Source organism: Danio rerio, chromosome 20 (assembly GCF_052040795.2).
Source record: "Danio rerio strain M-AB ecotype USA chromosome 20, GRCz13ab, whole genome shotgun sequence".
Taxonomy (NCBI): domain Eukaryota; kingdom Metazoa; phylum Chordata; class Actinopteri; order Cypriniformes; family Danionidae; genus Danio; species Danio rerio.
This window is the reverse complement of record NC_141040.1, coordinates 1,595,498-1,620,000: the sequence shown is the minus strand read 5'-3', so window position 1 is coordinate 1,620,000 and position 24,503 is coordinate 1,595,498. Positions and strand designations below refer to the sequence as shown.

General features: G+C 40.7%; 1 protein-coding gene across 53 annotated transcripts in view; it reads left to right on the top strand.

The window, feature by feature from the left end:
* ptprk (protein tyrosine phosphatase receptor type K) overlaps positions 1-24,503 on the top strand; it is a 300,910-nt gene that overhangs the window by 177,489 nt on the left and 98,918 nt on the right. For 52 of the 53 annotated variants that reach the window (NM_001443271.1, NM_001443270.1, XM_087296977.1 and 49 more), the window contains 1 exon segment: positions 2,547-2,840. In NM_001443271.1, coding sequence (NP_001430200.1) covers positions 2,547-2,840 — 294 coding nt within the window. 53 annotated transcript variants of the gene reach the window in all.

The window sequence follows — 24,503 nt, the reverse complement described above, 5'->3', positions numbered from 1 at the left end:
CACACACACACACACACACACAGCAGAATCAGATTACAGTATTAAAATAAGCCGGCTTTGATTGCACAGGGATAGCAGCACCTCCTCCAGCAGGAGCACACAATAAATCAATTAACTCTTACTGCTTCCTGCCACTGCTTCATTCCATTAAGACCAAACCACATTACAGAGGGCGCTCCTGTACAGCGACGCTAGCGCTCTACACACCACATAATAAAACAACATTCTGCGGCTGCTCTTTAAACTGATCACATTTAGATTAAAGCCTTAGATTTGTAAACTGTGTTATGCTGTTTTGTGTCTTTACACACACACACACACACATATTTGATGTCCAAATAAAGCCACAATTGGATATTTAAAATAGTGAAATATTATTACAGGCTTCAATTAATATTGCATATTAATATTTCTATTAAATGGCTCAGTGCTTGTGTAACCCCGCCAGTCCTACACCACCCAACCCGTTCTGAGCTGGTATCGAACCGGCGACCTTCCACGTGGGAGTCGGTTGCTCTACCAAGGAAGCTGAAGACCATGGCCACTCGCGTCTGATGCTAGAGCACCTTTAGAGGTCAGAGGAGTGAGGTTTACCTGCACAGCACTTACTAGCTGGCCTCCGTTACACTCACCCCCCTAAACCTCACTCCCATCCGGGTCACGGCACCAATATAACCCTGCCAGTCCTACACTACCCAACCCGTTCTGAGCTGGTATCGAACTGGCGACCTTCCGCATGAGAGTCGGCTACTCTACCAAGGAGTGAGTGCATGGCACCTACTGGCTAGCCTCCGTTACACTTGCCTCACAGCAAGGTCACTGTTTCGAGTATAGGCTGGGTCAGTTGGTGTTTCTGTGTGGAGTTTGCAAGTTCTCCTCATGTTGGCGTGGGTTTCCTCCATGTGCTTCGGTTTCCCCCACAGCACAAACACTTGTATTAGGAGGGAAAACAATATAAACTATAAACAAAGATAAGCAAGACGAGGAAATACTTTGAAATGCTCACTTACAGGTTAACAAGACTCAGCAAAGAGTGTGTGTGTGTTTTTCAATGTGAGGTGTATTTATAGTCCATGGGCCTGTTCTTCGTACGTGGATTACTCAGTTAGCTGGATTTGGTTATTGATGATTTGATACGATCCAGATTGTTTTGTTCTTCAAAACTGATCTGAGAGTTGTTGTCATAGCAGCAGTTCCGGTAGCTCAAACCCGCTTGGGAGCAGGCTCGTTTCATATAAACAAGATTACATCGGGTCAGTCAAGCAAAGATAATACTGAAAGTATGTACCAAATTCTGATATTTTCCCACAGTAGTAGTTATATACACTTGGGAAAATAGTAAATATATATATATATATATATATATATATATATATATATATATATATATATATATATATTTAGTTATTAATAAAACTTATGCAATCTGCACTCCAAAATAAAAGTACAAAGACTGCCACCTGCTGGTTCAAAGACAACATTTATTGATGTGATCTTTTTAGATCGCCTTAGTACAATTTGTGTGTAATAGACATGCACAATATGTGACTTTTTAAAAAGAAATAATACATTTATGCAGTCATGAACATGTTTTGACAGCTTATATGACGGTGATTTGATGCTTCACAAAAGTTGCATGCGTTCATGCATTCATGCATGCATTCGTTTGTCTGTTTGTGCATTCGTGCGTTCGTTTGTTTGTGCATGCATGCGTGCGTTCGTTCTTTTGTTTGTGCATGCATTTGTGTGTGCGTTTGTTCATTCGTTCATTTGTGCGTGAATGCGTGCGTTTGTTTGTGTGTGCATTCATATGTGCATGTGTGTGTTCATTCATTCATTCGAGCATTCAAGTGTGCGTGTGTTCGTGCATTTGTGTGCATATGCGTGCATTCATTTGTGCGTTTGTTTTTTCGTGCATTCATACGTGCGTGCATTTGTTCTTTCGTTCATGTGTTTGTTCTTTTGTTTGTGCATGCATTTGTGCGTGCGTTTATTTGTCTATGTGTGAATTTATGCATTGGTGCGTGCATTGGTTTGTTGGTTCATGCATAGGTGCGTTCATTCATTCATTTGTGCACGCATGTGTGCATTTGTTTGTGTGTGCATTCATTTGCGCATGTGTGTGTTCGTTTGTTCCTTCGTTCCTTCATGCATTTTTGCGTTCATTCCTTCATTTGTTCATGCATTCGTGCGTCCGTGTGTGTGTTCCTTGGTTTGTGCTTTCGTTCTTTTATTTGTGCATGCATTTGTGTGTGCGTTTGTTCATTCGTTCATTTGTGCATGTATGCGTGCATTTGTTTGTGTGTGCATTCATTTGTGCATGTGTGTTTGTGCGTTCGTTGAGAATACAAGAATACACATAACAGTACACAAAGCACAATATCAACAATGTTGTGGCATTGACAAAAATTTACAGAAAAGAACAAATGATATAAAATAAAATAGAGGAACGGTATGTTTTGCATGTTATTTATGTGACCGTTTTCCTAGCTTTCTATCAGCTGAAACTGAGATCAGCTTTCTATAACTCTCATGTCCTCCTGCAGAGCCGCCAAGACCCATCGCTCCACCTCAGCTGCTGGGCGTCGGGCCCACGTACCTGCTGATCCAGCTCAATGCTAACTCCATATTCGGGGACGGGCCCATCATCCTGAAGGAGGTGGAGTACCGCATGACGTCCGGCAGCTGGACAGAAACCCACGCCGTCAACTCGCCCAACTACAAGCTCTGGCACCTGGACCCCGACACCGAATATGAGATCCGCGTGCTGCTGACTCGTCCCGGAGAGGGGGGCACCGGACAGCCCGGGCCCGCGCTCATCACCAGAACCAAGTGTGCAGGTCAGTCAGGGCGTCTTCTCTGCTCCTGTGGTTGCATTTAACATTTGAGTTGAAGAGTATAGCTGGGAGGGGGTTGGGGGGAAGTCAAAAGCAGTGTCGAGTAGGGGGTGAGGGGTTGTTTTTGGGGTTGGGCCCTCTTATTGTATGCCTGTGGGGAGTTAGTATTAATCACACCTGCTCCTCCTAGCAGCACACCATGCTTATGACAAGTGTCACTAGCTATTTTCCATCTACCTATTGTTTGGATATGCATATCCTATATTGATGCGCATACATTTTGCGCATACATTTTGAAAATTCGCATTATTAATAACATTTTTATTTGATAGGAAAAGATGCACGTACACTTTGACGGAAACACTATTAGCAAAGAAATTCCAGTATGCTCTGTAAAAGGGTCATGGGATTTTTGTTATAAGAGATCATGTGATGGGGCGACACAGTGGCGCAGTGGGTAGCATGTTCGCCTCACAGCAAGAATGTCGCTGGTTCGAACCTCGGCTCAGTTGGCGTTTCTGTGTGGAGTTTGCATGTTCTCCCTGCGTTCTGCGTTTCCTCCGGGTGCTCCCACAGTCCAAAAATATGCTGTACAGGTGAATTGGGTAGGCTAAACTGTCCGCAGTGTATGGGTGTGTGTGTGAATGAGTGTATGTGAATGTTTCCCAGAGATGGGTTGCGGCTGGAAGGGCATCCGCTTCATAAATTTGTGCTGAATAAGTTGTCGGTTGATTCCGCTGTGGCGACCCCTGATTAATACATGAACCACGCTGAATAGAAAATGAATAAATACAAATAATAATGATAAAAATAATAATAATAATACTGATAATAAAAATAATAATGATAATAATAATGATACTGCGTAAAAACTTGCTGGATAAGTTGGCGGTTCATTCTGCTGTGGCGACCCCAGATTAATAAAGGGACTAAGCCGACAAGAAAATGAATGAATGAATGAATGAATGAGATCATGTGATGATAATAATGTGTGTGAATGGATTAACCAGCAGGCTGAGCACACTGTAAACCATCTGAAACGCCTTAACCGTTTCAGTATCAGTGTTATTATATTATTAATGACCTCCAGAATTGTTAAGAGCGTCTGTGCCTCCAAGTGTCACTCCTTCAAACGCCACCCTGCGTTCAGTGTGTGTCAGCATTGTCTTCTGAGGCGCAAGTCATTTATTAAATGAAGAAAAGATTGATGCAGCTTCTCCTACCCAAGCAATTTCCTTCTGCTGTTGATATTTGGCGCCAGTTAATCAGGAAGTGACGATATAGTTCGATTTGATGCATTGGATGGAAACGCTGCTTTATTTGCATGTCTTTTATGGGATAATCCAGTTTTGCGCATTTTTGGATGAAAACATCCAGCTAGTAAGTGACTTTTTAATTGTTTGACATTGTTTGAGATGTCTATATGACAACCAGACATTATCAAGACTATATGACTTGTCATAAATCTGTCATAAACATGATTGTCATTAGACCATTATAGTTGTCATGAATTTTCTAAAAGCATCATTAATATTTTCCTTGACCTCAACTACAGTGGTACATATGGAACATTAAAATGTCTTTCAGTATCATCGAATATTAATGACGCTGTTTTAAAATTATGTGATAGAGTATTGATGCTTTTAGTAAGTCTATTTATGAACTAATGTCGAGAGGATCGTGTGCTTATGATTGATCACGCATTATTCAATTTTTGATTCACCAATCAGACGATTCTTAAGCCACTATATATACCCTAAGCTCCATATGACAGCCATCTTCATTTTGAAGAACCCCCCTTCCACCCCTACTCCTCCTGCTTTCCTAGATGTGTGGCCCGGTGCTTAGCACTTTAGCCTCACAGCAAGAACAACACTGGTTCTAGTCCTTACCAAGCCAGCCGACGTTTCTGTGTGGAGTTTACACGTTCTCCCCGTGCTTACGTGGGTTTCCCCTGGGTTTCCCGGGTTCCTCTCACCATCCAAAAACATGCAGCTTCAGTTAATTGACTAATTCAGCACCATAGACATGCTCCTAGTCAGTAGTTATCTCTTAAGAGTGATCGCTATCTGTTCATTATCTACTACAGCAGGGGAGTTCTCCACACCTACCTGAGCTCAAACACGCCCTGCAAACGGAAGGGAGCCCCGGGCTCGAGGATCTTATGAGCTCAGGGCTCTCTCTCGGGACAGCATGCCAAACAAGCTTTATAATCAATCATCAGCTAAGTGTGAACTCTTGAAATGAGTAATTATGATGACAAACTTTGTTCCATTAAAAAAAATGATTTTTGATAATTATAAAATGATAAAATTATTGTTATAATGTCCTCATGACAATCATGTTTATGACAGATTTATGACGTCTTGGTAATGTCAAGTTGTCAAAGACAAAGAGATGTTATTTGTTTATGTTAAGTTGTGATAAAGACATCTCAACATGATCATATTTGCATTTAAAATAACACTATTGGGGACGACGCAGTGGCGCAGTAGGTAGTGCTGTCGCATCACAGCAAGAAGGTCGCTGGTTCGAGAGTCAGCTGGGTCATTTGGCGTTTCTGTGTGGAGTTTGTTTGTTCTCCGCGCATTAGCGTGGGTTTCCTCCGGGTGCTCCGGTTTCCCCCACAGTCCAAACACATGCGGTACAGGTGAATTGGGTAGGCTGAATTGTCCGTAGTGTATGAGTGTGTGTGGATGTTTTCTATAGCTGGGCTGCAGCTGAAAGGGCATCCACTGCATAAAAAGACATATGCTGGATAAGTTGGCGGTTCATTCCGCTGTGGCGACCCCAGACTAATAAAGGGACTAAGCCAAAAAGAAAATGAATGGATGAATGAATGAATGACACAATTGGTGTCACATCATGGTGTCATGACAGTCTTCTAAACAGCCCCTTCAAGTAAGCGTTACACTTTTCCCCCATGCTGCAAGCCTTTCAAATGTTGAAAGCGCACATCACTTTTTGTTCTCTCAAATTTCAGGGGTCATAAAAGATTCCTTTTGTCATAAGAAAAAAAAAATCATCAGCCTTGAATTGCTCCGTGTGACAAGCTCGTTGGCTGAATAATTGCCAATTCTGATTGAAAATGAATGAGTTTGGTTGTGAAAAGCGCTTGAAGGACCAAAAATGAAAATTCTGTCATCATTTCTTTCAAACCTGCATGACCTTCCTTTGCACAGAACTATTTCGTCCACACAATGGAAGTCACAGGGGTCCAAAACAACATTGACTTCCTTTCTGTGGATGAAATATTAATAATAATAGTAATAATAATAATTTTGAAGCAGTGGCGCAGTAGGTAGTGCTGTCACCTCAGAACACGAAGGTCGCTGGTTCGAGCCCCGGTTGTTTCAGTTTGAGTTTCTGTGTGGAGTTTGCATGTTCTCCCTGCGGTACAGTTGAATTGAGTAGGCTAAACTGTCCGTAGTGTATGAGTGTGTATGGATGTTTCCTAGAGATGGGTTGCCACTGCGTAAAACAAATGCTTGATAAGTTGGCGGTTCATTCCGCTGTGGCGACCCCTGATTAATAAAGGGACTATGCTGAATAGAAAATAAATGAATAAATAATAATAATAATGATAAAAATAATAATAATGATGATAATAAAATAATAATGATGTTAATAATAATAATGGTAATAATAATAATAACAATAATAATAATAATAATAATAATAATAATGATAATAACAATAATAATAATAATAACAATTATTATTATTATTTTTTTAATTATTATTTTTATTATTATTATAAATATAATAGTAATGATAATAATAATAATAATAATAATGATAATAATATTAATAATAATAACAATAGTGATGATGATGATGATGATAATAATAATAATAATAATGATGATGATGATGATGATGATGATGATAATAATAATATTATTATTATTATTATTTTATTTTTTATTATTTTTATTATTATTATTATAAATATAATAGTTATGATAATAATAATAATGGTAATAATGATAATAATAATAGTAATAATAATAAAAATACTACTACTAATAATGATGATGATGATAACAATAATAATAATACAAATAATAATAATAATAATTATTATTATTATTATTATTATTATTATTATTATTATTATTATTGTTAATAATAATAAAATAAATATAATGATAATAATAATAATGATAATAATAATAATAATGATGATGATGATGATGATGATGATGATAATTAATAAACTAATAATAATGATAATAATAATGATAATAATAATAATAATATTAATAATAGAGGTTTGGAACAAATGATGGTGGGTAAATGATGACAAATTCATTTTAATGTGAACTGCCCTTAGAAGTGTGAACACTACAGTCTCAGCCTAGTTTACGCAGGTGTTCCTCCATGTACACACTCCGGCTCTGATTATACACACATAAACAAACACAAAAGGGACAAACTGCAGGCTCCCCTGGAGCAAATGGAGGTTCAGGTTCAGCTGCGGTATCATAACGATCCGCAAGTGACATTGAAAACAAGGGTCTCCCTGTTCCTTCCGCAGCACACCTCCAATAAACGCATTTTCAGTTTTTGCATCGGTGTGTTGTATTTGCACATAAATAATTGCCTGGAGCGTCTTCAGAAACATAATTGGAAAATAAAGTAAACAAGAGAGTGTGCGGAGCTGCTATCATTGATGCCACTCACACTTGCAAGCCGCATGAGTGTGTGTGTGTGTGTTTATATGTTAATCATGACTCAAAGCATGCGCTCTGTACCCACCGCCCTTATGAAATTGGAAGCGCAGAAGAGCAAACACTCAGTCAGTCACACTGCATATAAAGGCCTGCGTTGGAGCGCTGTGATGCGATTCTCTCCGCGGGTTTCCATGGAGCCCGTATTAAGGGTGGCGCGGCTCGTTGAGGACAGATATACGGCTTGTATGAGGAGGCACGGAGCGGCAGGCGTCTTCCGGAGAGTGGAAACCAGAGAGATGGGCGTATGCATGCTTTCATTACGCAGAGCCGCTCCGCGTCCCAGCGGCGGCACAGTGAGAGTCACTCGCTGATTGAAATTCAAACAGGAGCTCGTCCTCCCCATCAATCGCATTTCAACTTTCTTTTTTTTTTTCTATTTTGGCAAAAGACGTTTTCCAGGTCTGCTTTAGTCGTGGCTTTAGATGGAGCGCTCGCTGGCTTTTTCATCTCCCTCTAGCCAATCACACGCTTATCTCACCTCGGACAGGGAGAACTGAGTGGAACCGGTGAATTTACACAATTACATTTAGATTGGTGCCAGTCTGCCTGAGTGCCCTGTTTAAATTCACATTTTTTCTCTCCCTCTCGCTCTCTCTCTCGCTCTCTCTGTCTGTCGGTGGTTGGTTTCCTGCTAAACCTTATTGTCTGGCGCTCGTGTGGCGTGTGCATATTTCACATTTATCAATATTATTATGTTTGGCAGTGCAGTTTATCTTGGTTGTGGGTTTGCATTTTGAAAAGGCCGACAGAGAGGAGGAACTTCATGAACGAACATCAGCTTGTGTGTGTGTGTGTGTGTGTGTGTGTGTGTGTGTGTGTGTGTGTGTGTGTGTGTGTGTGTGTGTGTGTGTGTGTGTGTGTGTGTGTACGTGTTTTTGTGGCACATCAGGACACAAATCTGTATAATGACATGTGTATGACACGGGTATTACTAAAATGCGTATAAATCTCGCAGGATGAGTTTATTCAGAGAGTAAAGCTGCACACAGTCTCCTGTGATGGTTGGGTTTAGGGGTCGGGTGGGGTGAGGGCAATACAATATACGGTTTGAACAGTAGAAAATGAATGGAAACCTATGTAATGTCCCCACTTTTCACAAAAACAAAGACATACAGGAACATTACATCTATGGAGAGTCCTCATAAACCACAAAAAAGGAACCTGTGTGTGTGTGTACAGGTTTAGCTGTACATGTGAGGGCTCAGTTGTGCTCACTTTTATACTGAGATTTCAAAACAACCCAATGGTCTTTTTTGGGTGCTTACACACTAGCACCCGAGTTCGTTTGACGTTATGTTTAGCGAGTGTGAACGTGTCTTCTGAACTTGGGTGTGCACCCGTGAACTAGGGTTGGGTCGATAGATGATGCCATCACCGATGGCTGACAAACTTCTCCATGCTGAGCCGGCATCGCGATCCATCGCCCCACATTTATATTGATGTATAACTTCTTATTTATATGTCATCTTAATAGCAATAACGTATTTTTCATGAGCTGTGTTAAATTTTGCATCTTGCACGGCTGACAGCATCGTGAGGGTTAAATGAAGGATTAAGCTGGATTTATACTTTCACCTGGCACCGCATCGCACACCTCCGCTGACTGCGCACGCACCTCGCGAAACCGACGAGGCTTTTATACTTGCCGCGTTCTCCGTTGTGATATTCTTTAAAACGATAGAGGCCGGTCAAAAGAAAACCACTGTAAAATCAGACGGATAAACAGAGAAGTAAGAACTTTACGAAAGTATGTCATATCATAATGTTCAATATTTTTAAAATAATTATTTTGTATTGTTTTTATACATTATTTTAATGATTATAAGCATTTTAATCAGCATTTAAGATTTTTTTTTAATTAAACTTTGATGCATCACTTGCTTTTGTTCATATTTTTTACCATTTAAAGTTTATTACAATATTAATCACAAGAAAACATGAGCTGCTCTACAAATATATATTTTATTATGGCAAGAATAAAAGCAAAAAAAAGTACACTTACTAAAAAAATACTGATGTTTATTTATTTATTTATCTATTTATTTATTTATCTATCTATTTATTTATCTATTTATTTATTTATTTTAGATTTTTGTTCCCGGGTCTCCAATTTTGCACTGGTTTATTTTGGCATAAACTAACTAATCCCTCAGGTTTTTCCAAACTTTTTAACATAAACTTTCCTCCTTTCCCACTGCTGTTGCTATTTCTAGCAAATAATTATTGGTCATCTTCAATTGCTTTTGTTTGTATCTCAGACAGTTATACCTATTACAATTTATTCAAATATTAATGACAACAGAACATGAGTTGCTTTACAAATAAATATTTTATTGTTGCAAAATTAAAAGCAAAAAAAAGTACACTTACTAAAAGAATACTGATGTTTTTTAGATTTAGCCCGCTCCACAATTCACATATCACTGTTTGGCTAGTTCTGTCATATAATTATGCTAAACAGGCAGTGATGGTCCAACATTACAGATCATTATCACTAATAAACCCCAGAGAAACGGGCATCAGTATATTATATTCCTTTCCAGTTATCAAAATAATTTTGTGACTTCATTATAGTTTTATAACTATTAAATAGTTTTAAATACAAAATTAAACAAAAATACACCTATGACTGGTGGAAAAACATATTCTGTAATTGTGTACCTGGTCTCCACTTTTGTCATGACCTCTTTTGGTTTTAATAAACTCATCCTTCAGGTTTTTACAAACTTTTTAACAAAAACTTTCTTCTTTTCCCACGGCTGTTGCAATTTCTAGATAATAATTATTGATCATGTTATCCCTATATTCACGGATGTGATTATAAGATGTGTGTACAGTCGTACTGTTTTAGACAAAATTTCTTCAAAGTGTTTCATATTCAACTCAAATCAGTTGCAGCGCCACGCGCACTCTTCACTCGAGTCTCAAAGTGCCCTACGCACCGCCAGCCGAAAACATGCGCAACCAAAGCAGACCTCCGCAAACTCCGCGACGACGTCACATTCGCCGCTCGCACTCAAGCGAACAAGCGGACGCGTCGAGTATAAACCAGGCTTCATACAGCACCTCTCACGCTTAAAATGTGTAGATTCAGTGGCAAACCTGCAAACCCCGTCCCACAGACTTTACAGTGAATTAGCTCCAACCCTAATCAAACACACCTGAACAAGCTAATCAAGGTCTTACTAGGTATACTTGAAACACCCAGGCAAGATGTAGCTAAACCCTGCATGGACACCAGCCCTCCAAGACCGAGATCGATGGACAGTAGTATTAAGCTTATATTAAAACAATTGAACTGATATAAAGTTCAAAGAGTAATAAGAAGCTTTAAAGTTAGCATGATATGGTCCACAAAGCAGGGAAAGGATGTATGAGATATACGAGAGACTGCTTGCAAAGGAATGCTGTGTAGATAGAGAACAATAGATGTCCTAACACTGAACCCTGAGGTACACCGCTCATGATTGTATATATATTTCTCTGGGTGTGTGTTGAGCTCATCATTATTGTCAGTGTCTGAAGCTGAAAGTGATCAGCCGACGCTCCTCAGGCTGTGAGAAACTCTGGCCCCCAAAGCGTTTCTCCTTCTCTTTTGAACATTTCCAGGTTGGTCCGGGAGAGGAATGCCATCCGTCAGCATTCCCATTCATTTCAAAGGCAGTCGCTCGGCTCTCAGACATGCAAATGGAATAAAACATGGGAGATTTACTGCGGTGAAGTTAAAGGCGCAGTTTGTTACTTGTCTATTCTTCAAAGAGCAAATTAAGATTTTAACAAAACCTCAGAGGTTTGCGTCTCTCCACTGAAAGTCAAGGTAACTAAAGTTTAAAAAGTTGTCACAAAATACATTCATTTGAATTGAAGTAATAATTCAACACTTGTAATGAGATTTAATCACTTTAAATGATTTTTTAAAACTTATTTAACTATTTTAATTTACTAATTTAACCCTTTATAAAGAAATTACGAGGGCTTATTGCAGGATTGGTCAAGTGGTACTCACTGCAGAGCTCCAGCAAGGGGCGTTTCCACACTAATCTGATTGCTTTGATCCAAACCAGTAAAAACAAAAACAAACTGCAGTCATCAGATGTTATTGAGCATAATTCCTAAACTGATTTTTGATTGGTCAGAATTAACGTGCGGGAAATGCCAATGGAACTCCAGCAAGTAAACAAACCGGCTGACACAAATAGTGCTTTTGATTATGGAGCTACGACTCTGCTGGCTGATTGTATCCCTGCTCATAGTATACTATAGAGTTTGTATACATTACTTTGGACCAACTATACATTTCAAGAATGGAGCGCGGCTGCGGCTGGAAAACAATGTTTTAAAGCATTACAAACAGCCACGCTGCATCATACATCACTTCAGAAGGAGGCTTGAATTAGTTGAACTGCGACATGGTCATGTTACGTAAATATTACCAATGATCCATCAGCTAATGTTTTTCTCTCTCATTCTGTTGGTAAAGCGCTGTCAACAAATATTTTTCCTCCACACTCCATAATGCACATTGCATCAGCCTACGGCAGCTCGATTAGTCCAAGAAGTCGCAGTACTTTTTGCAGTTCGGTCTGTTTTAGTTCGGATCATATTCTCGCCACAAAGGAACCGCTCCAGGGTTCGTTTAAAAGCGTCAAGGAGGTCTCTGTGCGCTTTTTTTGCTCTGCTTTTCGTGCGCACTCATCATTATGACAATCCTCAAAACATAGCTGTTTATTGGGTACAAATGTCAAGCCATTTCCATAAAACAGCACACCGATCACCACTTCGAATATAGTGAATGAGAAATCAAACATTGCCTCAGTCATCGCTGTACGAGTCCGTGCAACGTCTGTAATGAGATAAACATGAACTGCCGGAACAATAACATGACGATTATGTGATTAGCAATATAATATGTTTAGCATCTGGAGCTACTGTCCAACGTCAAAGTTGTTATTGTCAACTGTTAGTGGTTTGAAAAGTTTAACAATAAATTAAAATTAGTAGCAGAATCAAACATTCCCAGTCAAATTTTGCAGTATTTGACATTAATAAAGCATTCAGTGGAGTGAATTCAGCATCGGTTTGGACACCCCGTTATTAACAGTCATCATTTATTTTCCATATTGCTGTAGAAATTGGATTTTTAAAGGTATCACAGCTCAAATCAGACAGCTGCCAAAACAACTACACCTTATCTTCTGACCAGACGAGCCCAGTTGCAGCACAGACGGCTCTGTCACCTAATTGTTGCTGTCTGCCTGCTTTCTTTAACTTTTAAAATCGGTGTATTGCAAGCCTCCAGTGTGTCCGGGTGCGTTTGAAAGTCGTATTCCCATGTGTGTGATAGCCAGAGGGCAGGACGGATGTAGCAGCACATCTGGTACTGCAGCTTTCAGTGTGTGTGTGTGTGTGTGTGTGTGTGTGTGTGTGTGTGTGTGTGTGTGTGTGTGTGTGTGTGTGTGTGTGTGTGTGTGTGTGTGTGTGTGTGTGTGTGTGTGTGTGTGTGTGTGTGTGTGTGTGTGTGTGTGTGTGTGTGTGTGCGCCGCCTCCCTCCGTCAGTCTCTGTCTGTAACACTGTGCCTTTAGAGGAGACCACCACACTGTAGTTTTCTGACAGCAGAGAAAATACCGTCTCCTCTTCACCTGCGAGTCCAATCCCTCGCTGTCACGCTGAGCTGAAACCAGCAGCGGCTGTAATGAGGCACACCGGCCTCAAAACACATTCAACTCTACACATTAGATAAGCCAAGTGACAGAAGAGATGTTTACTGTGGGCATTAACACCTTTTCAGAAATCTCTACCATGTGCATGAAAACTTTCCACGGGCAGAACTTGTTGTGGAAAATTCCTACTCCGTTCCTTTGACTCGCATAGCTTATAGAAAATATCCACATATACAGATGAAGTCTGAATTATTAGCCCCCTTGAATATATATTTTTACCCAGTTTTTCTTTAACGGAGAGCAGATGTTTTCAACACGTTTCTAATCATAATAGTTTTAATAACTCATCTCTAATCACTGATTTATTTGATCTTTGTCATGATGACAGTAAATAATATTAGACTAGATATTCTTCAAGACACTTCTATACAGCTTAAAGTGACATTTAAAGGCTTCACTAGGGTAATTAGGTTACCTAGGCAGGTTAGGGTAATTTGGCAAGTCATCGTACAACAATGGTTTGTTCTGATTGGTTTAATGCAATGTTCAATACACACCTATAACTCGTTAACCTTCCTGCCGTGTTCGGGCCAAATCTGACCCATTTACATCTTAAAACATTCTGAAATATTGTGTTTTTAGTCTGATTGTCTCAAGGCCTTATAATATCCTCCACACTATACATGTGAATATATAAAAGTGATGATCACTTCATTTATTGAATTTCGAGTGTTTTAATCAACCTTGTTCCACCTGTGGTGTTCCTGTGGCCGCCATAGGAAATTAATATATATATGTATGTATGTATGTATGTATGTATGTATGTATGTATGTGTATGTATGTATGTGTATGTATGTATATATGTATGTATGTATGTATATATATATATATATATATATATATATATATATATATATATATATATATATATATATATATATATATATATATATATATCATGTCATTGGCTTATGAACATTTCCTGCTTGTTATCAAATTATTTCATAACTGTAGCAAGAGGCAATTCGATCAGAACTTAATGTTAAAACAGCTTTAATAACTTTATTTATCAATGTGGCTCCTTTTTAAGTCATTAAATGAGTCCAGGGGGAAGGAGATGCACCTACAATATGATGTATTGTATGTTGTGGGGTAATATTTTTATAATGTGTACATGGAACTTGCTGCAATTTTAGTTTCCCTAAACGAGAAGTTGAGTCTGCATCTCACTCACTCACTAAAGCTTAGCTTAGCATCAATTATTTGATTGGATTAGACCATTAGCAAATGCCCAAAGTATAACTCGTGCTAGTTCTGTGTCCACGCTCACCGTCTATACCCTCAGTCACTATTCCCTACATTAGTACGCTGATGTAGTCCAATTGAAGGACTGAATGAAACTTCGAGCACTCAATACACGAGCAAGAAGGTTGCTGGTTCGAACCTCGGCTCAGTTGGCGTTTCTGTGTGGAGTTTGCATATTCTCCCTGCCTTCGCGTGGGTTTCCTCCGGGTGCTCCGGTTTCCCCCACAGTCCAAAGACATGCGGTACAGGTGAATTGGGTAGGCTAAATTGTCCGTAGTGTATGAGTGTGAATGTTTCCCAGAGATGGGTTGCGGCTGGAAGGGCATCCGCTGTGTAAAAAACTTGCTGGATAAGTTGGCGGTTCATTCCGCTGTGGCGACCCCGGATTAATAAAGGGACTAAGCCGACAAGAAAATGAATGAATGGTTGATAATTTATACAGATGGATTAAATTGCATTTTTTTGGGTCAGACCCTGTGATAAACAAGCTGTTATTTGTTAATGAAATAAGGTATTTTGATTTCTGTCATCTATTGTTCATTTTGTATTCATTTGTATTTTCACTGCAGTTATTTTATGTCTAACTCTATAAATTCATGTTAAACAATACTTTAAGACAGTTCACAGCTAAAGAATGTTTAAAAAATAAAAAATAGACCAGTCAATTTTGACCGGAAAACACTAAAGTAAGTGCCGGGATATGAACATGACAGGAGGGTTAAGAGAATAAGCTCAACCCCGTTAGACCATGCGCAGAGCGTATATTTCATCATTAAAATAGCAAAAGTGGATTTAGACATGCTCGTAATGCTTTTGCACAATGTACCTTAGACATCATGCTTAGATGTCTATATCTTAGATGTAAATAGAAATAAATAGAAATAGATGTAAATAGAGCCCCTTGTCTCGGTTTTTGACTCTGAACCCTGCCATAGACCTTTCCTGGCTAGATAACAGTGTCAGTGGGAACAGGAAGCACTGTTTGTTGAAATAGGAAGTCATACTGAAGTTAGTTGATCTCGTCTCTTCGACCATTTCCTAAAACGACAGAACATTCTCACCAACAGTAACTAACTGATCTGAACTTCTACACAAGTCTAAACAGGACCTCATTTAAAGCATCACGCTGGGGATTAATTAACCAGCATATTAGGAATTCACAGAGCAATCAACGACACAACACACATTCTCCTGTTCAGGAAATAAGATAACAGTGACGTGAAGTGGCTGGCATGTTTTTGTTTTTTTTCTGACAGTTATTGGACCTCCAGCTCGGTAAAGAGAGAAGATGGAGGATTGTGTGAGCGTTCATGTGGACAGTCAAAGACTCTAGGTGTCCAGAAGTGGCTATAGCATCTGTCTAGTTCATGAACTGATAATAGACCGCAGGAGTGGGTGGCGTTAGCAACTGACAGCCACATAAGCCAAGAAGAGCGCTTCTAAAAGAGTTATAAAGTTAGCATGATAATGTCCACAAAGCAGGGAAAGAATGTATGAGAAATAGGAGAAACTGCTTGCAAAAGAATGCATTATAGATAGAGAACAATAGTGGTCCCAGCACTGAACCCTGAGGTACACCGCTCGTGATTTTTATATGTACACTACCTGACAAAAGTCTTGTCGCCTATTCAAGTTAATTTAACTAATAACTTGACTTCTAATTGATCATTTGGTATCAGAAGTGGCTTATATGAAAGGCAAAGGCAATGTCAAGTTATTATTTATTTCTCTTACAACAGGCAAGACTTTGGTCAGGTAGTGTATATGTGTTTGTGTGCGTGGGCTGAGAAGAGCAAGTCTTGGCCTTCATAATGTTGGCCAATAGGATATAAACCAGAAAACTGCTGACCAGGATTAAATTAGCATGAGGTTGTGTGAAGATTCTCTGGCTTACTTAAGTCCTGTGGTTACAGCAAGCGAAGCAGTTTGAGTGGAGCGACTGTGTCTGAAGCCAAATTCCAATTAAGATTACATCTCATGGAAATCACATTCCAGCACAGATAGTGAGTTGGCCCTTTAGTCCAGTGACTAAGTGTTTTTTGTAATCAAGTAATAATACATTAGAGTATGCTAAATAAACATAAATTGAGTGGGCCGTGCCTAAAGAAGACTTATCCTGATTCCCAACGAAATGATAAGTCTGTTAGTTTAATCCTTTAATGCATGACGTCCATTAATGATCTTTAACCGTTTACGGTGTGATGGAATATCTAAAACGATTAGCTTTGACCGTTAATCCTCAGAAATCTTTTCGAGATGTGCATATATTTGCAGTGGACGGATGTATCACATTGGTGGTGACTACGTCTTTGCATTTGTTTGGTTGATGAATGCAATTAGTTATAATGTTGGATTTTGCTGTATTTGTCTTAACCGTTCTTGGGCGCTTCGCCAATGTTCATTCATTCATTTTTTTGTCGGCTTAGTCCTTTTATTAATTCAGGGTCGCCACAGCGGAATGAACCGCCAACTTATCCAGCAAGTTTTTACGCAGCTGATGCCCGTCCAGCCGCAACCCATCTCTGGGAAACATCCACACACATTCACACACACACTCATACACTATGGACAATTTAGCCTACCCAATTCACCTGTACCGCATGTCTTAGGGTAAAACCGGAGCAGCCGGAGGAAACCCACGCGAAGGCAGGGAGAACATGCAAACTCCACACAGAAACGCCAACTGAGCCGAGGTTCGAACCAGCGACCCAGCGACCTTCTTGCTGTGAGGCGACAGCACTACCTACTGTGCCACTGCCTCACCAGCTCGCCAATTCATTTGAATTAGATTATCAAGGGTCACTAAACATCAAGCTACATTTTTTTGAGCCGTTGACAGTCATATATGTGTCTCACGCTGCTGTAAACACTATCGTGACACATATATTTTACAAAAAAAGAGAAAATTTGGTTGTTTTTGCATTATTCCCAGCAAATTTGTTCTTTTGGTTTGAAACTGCGTCAAGGCGATTAGATCCCTGCAAGTTTTCCAGCGTGGAGAGGGGCTGTTTATACTGGCGAGAGTACATTGTGACGTCTCTGAGTGTGCTGCATTCATTCATGAGAAAGAATGTTCCTTCACCGACACCCACTTTCCCGACTCTTCTGTAAACTAGAGGTGTGAAAACACCCTGCTGAGACAAGGGGTTTCTTCGGTCTTCAAGTAACTTACGCCCTGTTTACACTAGTGCGTTTTAGCAAAAACGATCCACGTCCACATGAGCGTTTCAACTAGCGTCCACCAAAAACGTATATCACATGACCATTCACGCACTCTGGGCATGCGCGTTCTAGTATAAACAGAAAGCATGTGTCTCGCTCGGCATTTGGTTATTGTGAGTCAACAAACGCCGGTTGAACATTAAACGCGATGGCAAAGAAAGCAAGAGAGGTGTTTTTGTGAACAGACGACGAGGTTGAGACGTTACTAAACGTAACAAATGAATAATATGAAATACAATGGCGCCTAAAACAGACAATAGTGCAAACAACGCTCCCATTTCTGTGCCCATGTTGTTGTTTACAGTGAAGGCTGGTCTGCTGTCTACCGGTAGCGTTAAAGCCATGTGTTATAGTCATGTGATAGGGGCTTGACGAATAAGGGAAGGTTACGCAATGACACAAAAGCCCCAATCAGGTAGCGAATCTCAGCAGCCCCGCCTCCGTTTTCAGATGTCTCAGTTTACCCCCATCCACACTGAGACGGAGCAGCAGCGTTGCAGAATGAAAACAGCCTCTCCAGCGTTTTCAAAACGCTCCGTTTTTGGCACTCAAAAACTCTGGTGTAGTGTGGACGGATGGCATAACCGTAGCAAAACTTATGCGTTTTCAAACTAAAACGCACTAGTGTAAACGGGGCCTTAATCCAAAATACTGTCTGTAAAACATTACTTTATAACGAAAGATGTGACCCGCTGGAGATTACCCAACTGCTTTGGTTGGATCACAACTCTTGAGTTCATGTAGGCCATTTGGTTCACACCTTTTCAGATGCAGATACTTGTTTGCATATGAAACAAGCCATACAATCTATCACGATGCAGATAGAGAACAACAGAGGCCCCAGCACTGAACCCTGAGGTACACCATGAGTTTTTGGTTGTTGTGTGTGTGTGTTTGCTCATCAGTGCTGTACGTTTTGTACTGTTTGACTTTGACCGTGGTGTTTAGGCGTAAGATTGTGCGGCAGCGTGAGAGAGAAAAGGTGCTGTAATTATCATGAAGTAAATGAGTGTGTGCTTATAGTGCTGATTGTGCTGAACGCAGGCTCTCCGAAGGCCCACGTGCACGCCATGCTCGATTTAGCAGGCCAATTTTCAATTAAGCCACATCACAAATGAACATCGGCCATTTCAGGAAACATCGGCTTCCCGTTTTTTTCTGCCTATGTGGCAGAACGTGAGATTGGATGAATCTAATCGCTAATTGTCATCGTCCGTCAAGGTGGAAGCCTTCTGGGTAAGTACAATAAACACGGCTCGTGCTGCATGCCTGATGCTCTCTCTCTCCTCCACACTGCAAACGATGACTTTCTGTCATGCTCCTAGTATAAGATGATTATTGTAAATCAATATATTGTCTTTTTTTCGTAAATAATATGTCAAAATGAAGTGAATTTCTCCTTAAAACTAGAAAAAATAATCTGCCAATGGGCTGAGCAAAATAATCTTCCAAGGCTTGTTTAAGGGAAAGCGCACTTCATTTTCATCTATTATTTCTGAAACAAGACAAGATGTTTTGCTTTTTTATCTGTTTAGGATCAGTTTGCACCTGCTTAATAATGCATTTTGGTCTGATAACAAATGAACAACAATCAATACCGGTGTAAACCGAGTGTGAAAGGATTTGTGCTTGTCCATTCTTGCTGAAAAATCCAGCTTAAACCAGCCTAGGCTGGTTGGCTGGCTTTAGCTGGTTGACCAACCTGGTTTTAGAGGGGTTTTGGCCATTTCCAGGCTGGTTTCCAGCCATTCCCAGCCTGGTCTTAGCTGGTCAGGCTGGAAAATGACCAGCCAAATCCAGCTAAAACCAGCTTGACCAGCCTGGTTTAAGCTGGATATATCTGGTTTTGGCTGGACTCCTAGCTTGGCTAGGCTGATCAAGCTGGTTTTAGCTGGTCATCTCCCTAAATGGCTGGAAACCAGCCTAGAAGTAGCCAAAACCCCTCTAAAACCAGCCTGGTCGACCAGCTAAAACCAGCCAACCAGCCTAAGCTGGTTTAAGCTGGATTTTTCAGCAGGGATGTTTAAGCGCATCTGGAGCTGATGGAAATGGAATCTTACCAGTACTTACCAGTACTGCTCAGTGGATACACAAGCCATTAATGGCCCTCCAGCACACCACCCCCCCCCCCCCCCCCCACCCCGAGAGAAGTCATTGCTTGTTTCTGAGGCAAGAGTTTGTTCTGTTACATGCACACTTTATTCTGTCCATCAATCTTAATGAAGTGTGTTTGTGCAAGCGCTCAGCTAAATGAGCCTGACCGTTTGAACCGTGTCCGCTACATTCTCCACGTTCTCCACCTCAGGACTCGCTGTGTGCGGCGCTTTGTCCGCTAATGATTCCGCCTCTTGAAGAGTCCCTTAAAGCAACTCTAATAACCTTAATTTTATCGCTGAATCCATAGCAGATTTTAAGAGGTCATTAAGCCCATTAGCCTGTGGTTTAAGACCATTGATTAGGTCTTGAAAGACATCGATCAGGTACCTTGAGTGTGTGTGTGGCCAATAAACCGCGGTGTTTCTCACATACTCATTTGTTTCTCTCATTAGATGAGCTCGTGTGAAGCGCTCCTAGTTTCTGCTCTGCGCCTCGGCTTGCTATTTTACAGTAGGAGCGCGGGCCCTGTTTGTGTATTTACTCAATATTCGGAGTCTCAGCCTATCTCATGAAAGAGCGCAGGTCGGCAGATCTCGCAGACAAACATCATAAAGCCTGGAGATTATCAGTTTATGTCCAGAGAACGTTATTTAAATGGAAATGACTTCCTCTCCTGCCACACGCTGCATTTTGTTGCCACGCGTTGCTGGCGCTGGGTATTAATGTTAATGGTGCTTGTGTCTTTTCGGCATTCAGATCATTTTCTCCACTCTTAACATTTTGTAGGTGTTTATAGGTCTTTTAATGGCTTCATATGGGGAGAAAAAGAGTTGTCATAGGAACACGCTCGGCTAAGCCATTTATTCTGAATGAAAGTGTGGGGCTAATGGAGCTGTGCTGCGATATCTGCAGCCGGCAAATTTTCCCCGCAGAAAACGAAAACAAAGCCAAACACTGATGTTTCAGCAATGAGGTTGTTTTTGCTTTCCAGTTTTCACGTTGACAGTGAAAATGCTGCAAAATCACAGCCAGTCGATCAGAAAGTTCTCTGTTTTGATGACCGGTCAGATTTAGTTTGTTTTTAGATCATATAATGAATTTGTCACACCATTTTAGATTCTTAAAACTCTACAATCATTCTCTCCTTGTCAGTGTTTAATATTCATAACTAGTGCTACTTTGGTCTAATGAGGTTTCAGCATGGGCGGGGCTTTGTAAATCAACAATGTTAATCAAAAGAGCTGATTCTTTCGACATATAATCTTGATTTTAGTACTAGTAATATGACTAATACTGGAGCCGCATTTGGTCAACACTCATCATTCTAGTGAACTCAAACATTTATCAATCTAATTTAGTATTTAAAGGTGCAGTATGTACGTTTGACACCCAGTGGTTGAACTAGGTATTGCACTCCTGGTTCTAAACGCATGCAAGAGCAGGTTTCCAGATTCACCACACCAGCAAAGGGTGATTTAAGTTGTGTACTAAATAAAAGCAACGCCATGTGACAGAAGGAATATTTTCCATATTAAAAGAGGTGTTTGTCCTAACCAACACCTGACATTGATGTATTAGAAACGGCTTCTGTTTCTCACAGCTGAACAGCAGAAAACTGACAATGATCAGCTCAGGTACACCTCATGTGCTTCAGTGTTCAATACTAATAATTTGAGTTTGACAGGACATTTATTGCCATACTACTGAAAGCAGCAGCAGATATTTCACCTCAGATCTTGAAAATAAAATAAACCGTTTAAAATTGAACTCTAGAACTGTGACAAATCAACACATATCAGTGATTCAGCATCTACATTTAATCATGTTAAAGAGGTTTAATATGTATTCATTAGATTATAAACCTTACCATATCGCTGGAGTGCAGTGAGTGCACTGTTCTGTGCTTCTGAATGGCTGTATTTACATTTCCGTCATGTTTCGTCTGGTGCAAACAGTCAAATTGCTCATCACTGCAAATCCCGTCAGGTAGCGTGTTGTTAGGACACGAGGTTCAATGCAACCTGCTCACCTAATTTTTACACTCATAATATTTATATCGTTTGATAAATAATGACCACCTCATGTGGAACTCTGAATCTGCGTCTCATTTCGGAGGCTGTTTATTGTCTACCAGAAGTCACATTTTTGGTCACAGACACGCACTTTTAGAGTCTTCCATACTGAATGAATGAAATACGCTGTTTTCCACCAAGGTAAACCGGGGTGCTGAAATAAAATTGGCTAAACTGCCATTGGGCGGGTTAAAGAGACAAAGACAGGTGTCTCAGCACGTAACTCACAACATCAAGGCAGAATATCTGACTTCAGCATTGTTTTTCAGATAAACAAGAATGTTCACTGAGCATGTTTCTGAAATATCTGAAAACATATTATGGTATTTCTATCATTTAGAAGAGCCAAAAGCCTGCAGACAGCACCTTTATTAATCATTTAATTTTGTAAGTTTTGGTTGTGTTGTTTATCCAGTTTGCAGAAGTGTGTTTAAAGACTGGAACAAGTTTGAAGTTTAACAATTGAAAAAAAAAAAACAGAAAGAGAAACCGTTACCTAAAGTGTATTATATGTAAACGACAGAGACATTTTAAGTCAATGCAAAGACGCAAATAGACATGCTATGGCACAAATTGAGTGTTTTGTGTGTTTGATGCGCTTAACGTGCAAACCGCTCGAAAATCTGAACTTCAGCTAAAAGTTGCGCCCCGTTAACCACACAGGAGCTTGCTCTTGTGGGGGTGTAATTATGACGTAGCGCCCATTGTTGGTGTCCTGGGGGAAAATCCTCCTGCACACACCAACAACAGTTCATCAAACTGGGCTCAGCTCGGTCAGAAGCACCGCTGAAAGCCTCCATCAGCCAGGCTACGTTTCTGGAAGAGCTTATAATCTCACAGAGCTGGTGCACCTCTGAAAGGATCTAGTGGACTCAGACATGACTCTAAACAAATCAGCGATGTTTTTCAGCCTTCTTAAAGCACATAAACACAGTTATTTTCTCAAGAAAATCCATGTAAGCCATTTAGCAATGAAGCTAGAGTCACCGGGCAGACAGAAGCCCTGCCCATCATGTGAATCCCCGTCTATTCTGAAGTGAATTTGGCGAGCGAATGAAGCGGATTTGATGTGCGAATGAAGTGAGTAAACTTTCACGTGTCTATTCAAGCGGGAATATCGCGATTCATCCGCGTGTTCCATGTCTGGTGTGAACACAGCATTGAAGTGCTACGTTTTGCTGTTCACGATCCACTTTGATTGTATGTAAAGAGCGACGTGAAGATAATTTGTTATTCTGGTGGAGCCCTCCTCATGTCTCCGTCTGTGTTTTCCTCACAGCATGCCGAGGTGGGTTCGTGCACATATAATGATATTTATTCCCTGCCCTTATTGCCCATAATCCTGTGCGTGTGTGTGGTGGTTAAGGTGTGTGTGCTTATCAGGTCTTCAGCAGTCTTCATTTGAATTTCAAAACAGCCAATAGGATGAACATGCCGCTGGAGTGCAGGTACGCGGCGCGCTTTACCTTTTACTGGCCTTTCATCTGTCACCGCTTCTACACCGGCCTTCCTCAGGCAAAAGAACACATAAACCACATCCTATTTCCACATGCTCAATCTGAATTCGACATTTTCAATCTCCCCGCACAATAAAATCCCAGTATATTACAGAACACCCCCCGCTTCTGAACGCCATGAATAAAACATGGCATGGGGAAAGAAGCAAATATTAGCCCATCAGAGGAAAGCTAATCTACTGCACACACTCCGGGAGTTCAGTCGCCGCTCCTGCACACTCTTTACTGACCGCCACAGATGCAGAACATGTGCCTTTTCTGATCAATGGGCTGCGTCTGACCTGGAGTCAGTCCACTGTACACTGATTTACACTACAGGACTGAATTGTGTGCACAAATGTAGACGTGGAGGCAAGAGTATGCAAATAGAGCGAAGCGGCGCATTCAGTTTAAGTCATCTTTTTACAATGTAGATTGCGTCTAAGCAGCTTAGCATAGATGAAGAGAAATATTGTAAATCAGCTTAATACCTTTTATTAATCTGGGGTCGCCACAGCGGAATGAACCCCCAACTTATCCAGCACATGTTTTAAGGCTGATTTATGCTTCTGCGTCAAACGCCGGCGTATGCTACGGCGCTGACGCATAGCCCTTCGCCGTGGCCGTCACTGACGTGCACCTCTCAAAAATTGCAACTACACGTCGCAATGACGCGTAGCGTAAGCTCTGTGATTGGTTGGCTTGGTAGCGCTGACGAGTCTGGGCGGGACAGAGAGCCGCGCGAATGGCGCAAGCGATTGTTTACAAGTGTGGAGTCCCATGAAGGAGCTTCGGATGGAAAGTTTTGTTTTGTGTTTACCTCATAGTTAAAGTTGTTGCACGTCCGCCGGTTCCTGCCTCAAAATGAGCGCGTTTGAGCCACTTGTACATCCCGGAAGTGTTCAGGAAAAGCAATAAAGCAGAGAAGAAACTCGACACAGAGGAACATTTACACCTCACTGCCAACTAGCGTTTCGGAAGTGTTAATGCAGACCAACAGAGACAGCAGCAGAAGTATAAATGCACAGCTACGCGCGTTGTATGCGCCGTGGGTTACGCCGGTATCCTGACGCAGA